We start from the raw sequence: 9,726 nt of genomic DNA, 5'->3' as shown, positions 1-9,726 counted from the left end.
ACTTTCTGACTTGTGATTACAACAATTATTAGTCAACCCTGCCTTTGGAAAATAGGTAGAAATCCTGCTACTATATGACCCTCCTCCCCCAGTCTGCTCCATGTTTCTATAGTTCTGAGAAAAAAGAGTGCGTCCCTCAAGTCAGTTACTTGCCTTGTTTTTTGTCAGAGTCAGAATCAAGCATGCTTCTGAGCAGCAAGAGGACCTGAGATGATAACGGTTTCATAGAGATGATCTTTCTTTACCGTTGTCTTGATTGGAGGGGCTGAATGAGCCATCTTGGGCCTAGACAGCTGGTTGCATGCATTTGGTTGCAATTTGCTCATTTAGAGTGAGGCGAGCATCACTTTGCTGATCTCCACATGCACTGGAGCAAGCCTGGCGCTCATTGCAGAGGCCACCTGCAACAAAGCAACTAATCTGAAGTTTACTGGGCACATTTTTGTGGCTGTGCCTAGAGAATGGCACCAAGTATCAAGCTGTACCTTGAGCTTCTGAGCAAATCAGTGCAAAGGGTTTCTCTGTATTGATGGGACAGGGCACGCACCATGGAGGTTCTGTTAATGCCAGGGAGACCATACTGCCAGTCTCCTTGTCACATTCTCCCTAGCAAGCTCAGTGTCTTGCCCTTAGGACAGAGCTGTCAAGGAACAGGTTTGCTTCTTCCTTTTGTTCTTGTTTTCCATGAGAGGGGACAGTAATGCCATTTGTATTCTGCATACTGGCAGGTAGTGCTAAAGCACAGACTGAGCCTGTTTCTGAGCTCTCTGAGCTGGCTGCTGAGGTGAAGAAGCAGTAGAATTTCTGCTCCATTTGCCAGTTAGGCAGGTAACATAACCCTGAGAAGGATGGTGTGCAAGAGCTAATTATTTTTGTATGCTGCTGCCTGAATAACTTCAGTCTGCCAGGTGCCAAATGCCTCTGGAAATCTCCCAGTTCTGTGGGAACTGAAAGGTTCAGCTTGTTCCTGACTCTTTTATGGAGTCAGACCCTAGAAAACTGCAAACTAGCACAAAGGCTCCTCATCTGCTGGGGGGAGAGTGAATCATACCCATGAGAAACATAAAGTAGAAAAAAGGACTCCAAATTTTTAGTGACCACTGATTCCGTAAGAGCATGATGCATGCTACCCTGAAAGCCTGTCCCAGAGGTGAATCAATGCCATGATACCGTGCACCGTTTCCTAACATTGCTGCTTGTCTGCTTTCCTGCATGAGTCACTTGGGTTGTAATCCCTGGTTTACATGCTTCTAAAATCTTGTGCAATGTTGTCGTGACTGTTATGCAGTTGGTAGAAGCTTTATGCGTTTATTGCATTAGGTTCACATAAAATAAAATATCTGTATTTTGGATAAATAAATTACTTAAATGCCAGGATGACTGGTCTAACACAGTAAGTTTGTAGAAGGTGGCATGGGGAAAGGTAGGTTGAACTCTGGCTTTGGAGTGGTAGCCAGTTATTCATTAGTTTGTAATATTTTTTTTTTTTTAACTTCATTCTCTTAGTTGTCTACCTGTGAATGATAAAGAAAGAGAGGACACTGTCATTGTACACATGAACTGATGTGGTTTTACTGCATTTGGCCACACACTTAAAAGAAATATGCTGGTACAGAGCAGCCACAGGTCTTATCTCTGCTGCCACTCCTTTCACAAAAGAATTAGCTTTACATCAACAGTTTTCCATCCTTGGCTTGACAACGTTGCAGTCCTACCTTTTTCTGTTGGTCCGAATGCAGAGATTAAAAACACTCAGTTGATGCAAACGGTGGGTTGATACAACACACAGAATGGGGTGTAGATGTGCTTCACACAACAGAGAGCAGAATTGAAGGGGAAAATGTTGCTTGGAGGCAAGACGCCTCTTTAATTGATTATGGCAAGGAAAATCAAATACCATATCTGCTTTTTTTCCTGGAATATATCGAGACTGATCATAACTAACATCTGTTCATGTTAAGCAAATACTTGTCATGATTTAAACTTCTGTTTGCATACAACTCTGAGTAGTGCATCTTAAAGTCATACATATTCATATAGAATGAAGAATGCATAATGTCTGCATAAAAAGATAAGCTGTATGACTATATATGAAGACAACAACTACAATTCTCACAGCACTGTCATTGGTTAATTTTAAAATATTCAAGCATTATTTAAAAAACAGTAAGCTGAACTTAAAACTACACTATGAAAAAAATGTATAACTGAACCAATGCTGACTTGTTTTCCTCAATATTAATCAATTTTAAAGTTTCCCTTTTTTTTCCTAACACTTTTTGTTAATTAGTTGTTATTTTAACCTCCAGTAACATGATCAGACTTCTTCTGCCTCTGGGCAATTGAGTTATGCTCTGATCTCGAGTTCTAAGGGAAATGTTCAATTTTATTTTTTTCCACAGTTGAATAAACAGTACCATGTATACTATCTCTTGTGTTAGAATAGTGTTGTCTTCACATAAGACTCAAATAATGGTATTACTCATTCATTTCCTTGTACACATACACCCTATTGCGTGTTGACAGGTTTATAAGGATGCAGTGGCAGCCGTGGGTGCTGGGAAGCTCCTAGACGACAGCCTTTGAATCCTTGCAGTCCTGAGCAATGGTGCCTGAGTTAGTCTGTTTATTGTCTGCTTTCTCTCCCAGATGCTTGACTTGTCTGAAAGATTAATACATTAACAAGAGTGGTAAGGTCCAGGGTTGCACATCTTTAAGACATGTTTATTAGCAGATGGCACATGAGATTCAAAGGTCACTGTGGAAGGTAACATTTTAAAGTGAAACAACAATATTTATGTTCAAATACTATGCTGATGAGATCATATGGAAAAATGTTTCTGATTAAATAAGTTTATAAGTAGCCACAATATATCTATTGAAAATTTCAAATGCCACTTTTAGTCTTCTTTCTTTTACTCTTTTACTTCCTAATTTATTTAGTAACACAAGACTACCTTCTTACGTAAACAGACTAGCAGCTGGAAAAAAAATCTATACTGGACAGATAATCCCACTTTCTTAAATAATTGAAAATCCAGTGTGAAACCTGGTTCTATTGTCTGCTACTTAAAGCTAATATTCCATATAAGAGTTTTTCAAGACCTGAAAGAAATTCTAACTTTTAAATTCTCTAGGGTAAAATTCATCTTGCAGACATAAGGACTTATTGGCAGATAGCTATCCTTATTTACAGGCAATATCATGTGCTACAACACATTTGACAAAAATCATGTTATGCTACTTACACAGAATCCATACAATGCAAAGCAAATCCTTTTCTTTAGGATTTCCATAGGAGGACTGACTGTCTCATAGCTCATTAGTAAACACTATCAGTAACGCTAAACCTGAAATCTTGTTTATCCTCTCAAGTTGTCATAAACTGTACGCAAATTCCAGAGGAAATAGTTTTGCACAGGTTTAAAAAGGCAACTAAGCTCTTAATTAACATTTCTTATCTACCATGCCACACAGGCATTAAAATGCATAGGATTTAAATGGTACTTACTTTTCATGTGATCCATTTTCAACTTTCATAGCCCCTTCCACTGGATCCAGTCCTTGTTCTGAAAACTGTTTCAAGGCACTTAACGCTGCCTAAAGAAAGAATGAGTTGTCAAAAAAACCACTGACACAACTGTATTAACACCAAATGAAGGAAGGTGTGTATTCTGATATTCTAGATTTAAATAATTTCCTGTATATTGAAGCCATTTCGGCTACAGAGCTAAAAGAGTGGGTGCATAACAGTTCCATGATAAACAGCTGTGCTTGTGCATGGGTTTGAGGATATCTTCTTCCTGAGTGTATGAGTGACTTCCATTTGTGTTAATGCAAGCTTCATCACCTACATGAAGAACATGATTTTCATCATTTAGGATTTCATCTTTTAGGATTCTTGCCTCTCTGGCCTGTAAAGTCTCTCCAGCTTCCCCATGTGCTTTCCTAGAGCCCACGCTTTCCAGAGCTCCTACGGACAAACTCTTGTCTTGTAGTTTATTGCAGAAGGTGTGAGCAACGGGAGAGGGTCAGCAGGACACTACCAACACTCCAAGGCTGGCTCTCAAACAACGCAGCAGACTGATGTCTTATACATAGGTAGTGAAGTGTGCTAAACAGGGTGAGCCAATATGGGATGATCATGAAGCATCAGCAATAGAAGAATGATCGATTTTCAGCTGACATTTTTCCACGCAAGTGCATTCTTTATGAACCAGCTTCTCTCTCATCTTCATGAGTCCTGCTTTAGGACTCAAAATCGTTCTTCTCTCCCCCCTAACTGCTTTGGTAAAAGACAAATGATGTTTTGTAATTAATTTAGCAAAGGTCGATTATGAAACGTTCAGACACCACGTGGCCGATTTTGAAAACACAGCAGCGCAATAAAACAGTTGAGGTAAGTTCTGTCTTGAAGGTGAAATGTGAAGCAGAACTGAAAAACGGATTTTTCTCTTTAATCACTCCCACCTAAGACACATTCAGAACTACTCACAGGGGAAAAAAAAGGTAACTTGTCACAGACACTGTCACCTAAGGTAACATCTCAAACACTGGAACTGACTACAGGCCCTATGGCACTGTTCTTCACAGTGAGGCAACAAATGCTGTTTAGAAAATTGGAAGTTGCTCTCTTCTTAATTGTTGGGACAGAAAGAATCCATGTCTCTATCTTCATTTCCCATTCCTCTCAGAGAGCAGGGGCTCTGTCCGGAACAGGAGCTGCCATTGTAATGAAGTACTAGATTTGCTTTCGTACTAATTCTTTGCCTGGATTCTCTCAACAGCTCCTTCCCTTGAAAGGTATGTTTATACAACTTAAATATTATTAGACAATGTGTATTTTGGTGAGATGAATAACAGCACAAAAATTGCCAGGCTGCCCTAAAGTGAAAGACCATGTATCCCAGATTTGTCTATAGTAATGACTAGCTGCTAAAGCTTCAGAAGGCTGTACAAGGTACTCCCACCCATAATGCATGAAGGTGGAATCTTTCTAGTCTGTGAAGTTTTATGGTTTTTGCCCTAGAAAACAAATAAAAAGCTAAACATTTTATAAAGTGTCTTGGTAAACCTCAGATTATCACTGTTACTTATCCATCCACTCTACCTTTACCATGTGTTCCGGGCCCCCTGTATCTGACAGCTAACCTGCTCTCTACTTGCTCCTTCTTCCCATCCATTGACATAATTTTCCCCTTCATCTTAAAATCTGTGCTGCCCGCATCTTTTTTTTAATCCTTTTTCCATGCTATGGCTAAGGACTGAGCCTCAGCTTCAACTCAGTAACAACTTCTCCCATTACAGGATCTTTCACTTTTATCACCCATTGAGTTCCCCAGTGAATGAATTCTCCCTTTCCTCATTTCTTCTGGTTTTCTTGACATTTTGATGTATTTGCATTTTTTATAAGACAGCTCTTTCTCTACGCCCTCATAGTGTTCCTTGTAGTTTTAGATGTGCATTCTCAACTCCTATAAACTCTAATCACCATCTGCCTTTCCATCCTCAATCTTGACTGCACAGCAAAATCACTGTTTGTTCAACCAAAATAATTTCTCCCAGTGGCAACAAGGGTTTTCATCTACTCTCCTCTCAACTTCTCTGTTCCAGTAACCCGACACATTTCTTCATCCCAATTTCTCTCTTCTCCTCCTCTCCCTGGGGTCCTTTTCATCACAATGCAAGCACCACTCATCATGTGAGGAAAGGGAGCGATTTGGGCTCCTGTGCTTCCTTGCACAGGGACTGCTTCTCTATTGTACTTTAGTTGGTCATGGGTTAGCAACTATAAGAATCAAACAATGCAATGGGTAGGGAATGGCACACAAGAATGTCCTGTCTTCTCAAATCCATTTCTCCTAATGCACATTAGCAAAACAATCAGGATGTCCTTTCTTCTTATGTATGGTAATCCAAAAACAATTACCAGGTAGCACTGCAAGGAGAGAAGGAAGCTGAGACAGCTGCTCCTCCTACACAGTTTAACTGCTGACTCATCTGGTTTAGAACCCATCTTGTTTACTTTTTTATATCCATTCTTAGCTTCCGGGTCTGATGTGTGAACCATAAACTTGTGGAAGAAATATTTGTTCAGGTTATTTGTTTGTACAGTGGCTTGGACGAAAAGACCCTGATCATAGTTGGCAAGAAGTAGAGCCAAATCATGTTTCATTCAAGATTAGATCACAGGTTGATCATATGATATGCAGAACAGTCGGATCTTGATCAGTGGTCACTGAAATCCCCAAATCATCAAGAGATTAATTAGACCAACCCAAACTTCCTAATTCCTTTCTAGAATTGCTCTGAATATGAGTACATCTGTTACTTACTACTGTTTTACTCACAGAACTGGCTATTGCCAGGCATACCACATAAATTACAGAGCAGCTTTCAGTGTTGCTTTCCAGAAAAACTGCTTTGGAACTTCCTGGAGGAATATTAGCCACTATCTCAATAGAAACAGATCACGAGGGCATCTCTTCTCTTCTAACAGCAAGGAAAGAAGTACTACAATACAAAATAATGAACTCTTTGCCTGTAAGCATGGATCATTACTATATAGGTGTCAAGGAAGTAAATATGGAACAATTAGAGGAAACATATAAAATGAACGTATGATTCAAGGTGTTTAATGATAAGCACGTTTAATACCAACACAACATCCAAATCCTAATGCTTGTAACGTGGTGCAGTCTCATTTCTCCATCTCACCCTTCTTCAAGCCATGCCCTTCCCAAACTGAAATGTGATATAAAAGATAAGGTCTCAGATCTGTTGTACTTCTGAAACCAAATATCAGATGGGGGAAGCAGCAGGAAAGTAGTCCTGTACCTGTATCCTTGATCTTCCAAATCGAGGTGTGAGGGTGTTTGTGTGAGCACTGTTGAAGAGCCAGCCCTTTACACCATCTCTCATCGCTAGGCTTCTCACCTTTGCTGCTCTGGAAGCCGACGATCTCTTCAAAAGCTCATGCTTCTCGCTACTGAGTCCCCACTCCCCACATCTTCTGCCTCAGTCCCACATCTTTCCCAAGCCACTCCAGTGCTTCTGGCCTTCCCCTCCCTACTATCCACCCCAGAGCTCTGACTTCTTTTACAGCAGAGGCGATCACCTCTACTTCTTCACAAATCTTCCCCTACCCAGGCCTCAACTTTTTACTGCTGTTAAATGCTCTCCCACCCAGGACCCTCAGCTGCTCCCAGCTCCCAGAGCTAAACTTTCCTTCCCCAAGCCCTCCCAACCTCCTACACTTCACAGTCCCTCTTTATCTTCCAGTTTCCTAATGTGTTCCAGCTTTATATGAGATCTGATTTATTTTTATGGAACCATGGCTGCCTCTCCATAAAATACCTGTGGGGGAAGCCTAACTACTTATATCCCAACTTTTGCAACAACATTGAATTTTTGGAAAGTTTCTTTCCTTTTTAAAATGTCCATTCATGGGATGTGACTGAAGGGCAGTAGACGAATGGTAGAGAGAGCCTTGCAGTGTCTTAAAAACTCCCCCTTTTCTTTCTCCCATAGCCTGCTTACATTTGGAAGGATCAGCAAAGCTGAGAGAAGCTGGTAAGTAAATGATAATTTGGACCTTAATAGATGTCCTTAATGTTTCTCCTCTCCCCGTCGTGCCCCGAGACAGACATGAAGATGCTGGATTCAGGAAGGAAGCTGGTAGCTGAGAGGCTGTGACCTGAATAGTCAGCAGAGTGACACAGAGCCCAAGTAATCTGCAGTGAAGAAGAGTTACAAGCAGACACCGGGCTAATTTAATCCATGATTCAATTCTATTAGTCCCAACAGATTTACACCACTTGGCTTAAATATAACTTGTGAATGGCAGATAACTTAGGTTAAATGAAAAGGAAAGAAAAGAATGGAACATTTGACAGTGAATCTGGTGAACAATTTCCTCTTTTAAAGGCTCAACACTTCCTTCCATTGATATTTTTCTTACAATAGAGCATCTGCACAGATATAGAGAAATTTTTCTCTCCCCCAGAAGATTTTACAACTGTTTTGTGAGTGAAGCCCCATAGGTTACAGAACAGATGTCCTTACACATTTCTTGTATCACTTGTTTTCTGTGTAGCTACAACAGTGCCAAAAATACGATGCCAACAGGATGCACCGCACTGCTAGCTGTTTGTCTTGGCTGCCATTTCCATTATTAGTATGTGTGTGTATCAGGATGGGGATGGATGTTTCCAGTCATTTTTTAGCTTTCCTCAAGTCAGTTGGCAATTAGTAAATAGCATTGAAACTTGTGAATATTCTTCCTGTTTCTCACTCTGGGGATTAAGCATCTTATAATGACAATCTAGTAACATTAGATCATTCTTTTAGCAAGAACAGCAGACAGGCACTACACTAGCCCATGTGCATTTAAGACCACATCCTCACGATAAAATTTTCACATGTTTGTTTTAGCACAGTATGTGGTTTGTGTTTTTCCTCTTAAATCTATATTACATTTCAGATTATTCCATAAAGCTGAAAATTGTAAAAGTTTGTTGTTCTCTGTGGCTCTTCCAGTTCACTTTACCAAGGAGGTCTGAGACAATCCTAATAAACACACTGCTTGATACTGTTAGTTTACTGGTGATATGTCTCCTAACATCAGTTTTCTAAGTACATAAAAAAACATATTCAGCTTGACCTTAATCAGTGTTTTCTGAAGACATAAAATTATGGGCAGAAATAGTTACACTGCAAAACTGAATTAAGTCAGGGTCCAGAGTAGGTCATGAAGGACAAGATTTTACTGTCTTTAGTAGCTGGGTCTTAGTTCAAGGTTGAATTTGCAAAGCCAAATGACTCATTGTGGTCATACCGCATGTAGCCGCATGCCATATACATGAACAGGTCTCAGGCTGTGCCCGAGTTTAGGCTTGAGAAAATGGCTTGCATGACAGGTTAAAATGATAGACAGATATAACTCTAGTCCTCAGTTTCACTTGCAAGCCAGAAGCCTAGACAACAGCAGAGTTAATGCATGAACAAAACTGGTAGAAAGTGTATTCACGAAAAATCAATGTTCATTTGTTTTCTAGGCCAAGAGAAAAAATGCTCCCCAAATCAGGGAGGTTCTTCCCCTCTCCCTGACAACTGAGGCCTCAAAAGGCAGTATCATCTGTGCAATAACATTGCATTAAAGCTGTCTGCATCAGTAATGAGATGCACTTCATGACTTTTTAATATGTGGATTTAAATTTCACATTTAAAGGCTATTGAAAAAACCCCAACAATATCACAGCTGTAGAGGTGAGTTTGAGGACTTAGTGTCCCAAAGCTGAGCAACTATTTAAATTTGTACATATTCAAAATTATTGTTCTTTGTGATTGTTTTTGCTTTCTCTTGATGAAGAAATTTTTGATCAAGCTTCCACCTGGCTTTAACTTGTCCACACCCAAAATTGCATGCATAAAGAAATGCACAAAGGAAAGATATATTTGCTTGTGTAGACTTACATAAATACAGACGAAGTAGATAAAATTTGACTCCTTAACATATCCCTTTAGTTCGCTTGGATTTACCAGGTTGGCTACACGCAAGCTAAACACAAACTATGTGATGGGTATTGCAAACAAATCCCTTTTCCCCTCAGCTTCTGTTGCAAATGAATTTACTATACCACAAGCAATAACTTCTGCTAGGAGTTTTCGCCACTTTCCTCTCAATGTGCTGTTCTCCCCAGTTGACCAGATTTCATGTGAAGCAAT

At 40.0% G+C, this 9,726-nt stretch overlaps 1 protein-coding gene across 6 annotated transcripts in view; it reads right to left on the bottom strand.

Annotated features, from left to right (window-relative positions):
* Positions 1 to 1,557: 1,557 nt before the first annotated feature.
* STAU2 (staufen double-stranded RNA binding protein 2) overlaps positions 1,558 to 9,726 on the bottom strand; it is a 175,046-nt gene continuing 166,877 nt past the window's right edge. For all 6 annotated transcript variants that reach the window (XM_072852339.1, XM_072852335.1, XM_072852341.1 and 3 more), the window contains 2 exons: positions 3,512 to 3,600; positions 1,558 to 2,662 (listed from right to left, as the gene is read on the bottom strand). In XM_072852339.1, coding sequence (XP_072708440.1) covers positions 2,569 to 2,662; positions 3,512 to 3,600 — 183 coding nt within the window. In that variant the 3' untranslated portion in view covers positions 1,558 to 2,568. The remainder of the gene's footprint in view (positions 2,663 to 3,511; positions 3,601 to 9,726) is intronic.

Source organism: Ciconia boyciana, chromosome 2 (assembly GCF_034638445.1).
Source record: "Ciconia boyciana chromosome 2, ASM3463844v1, whole genome shotgun sequence".
NCBI classification, from domain to species: domain Eukaryota; kingdom Metazoa; phylum Chordata; class Aves; order Ciconiiformes; family Ciconiidae; genus Ciconia; species Ciconia boyciana.
The sequence above is the reverse complement of the archived record's forward strand: the minus strand, read 5'-3'. Positions and strand labels throughout refer to the sequence as shown.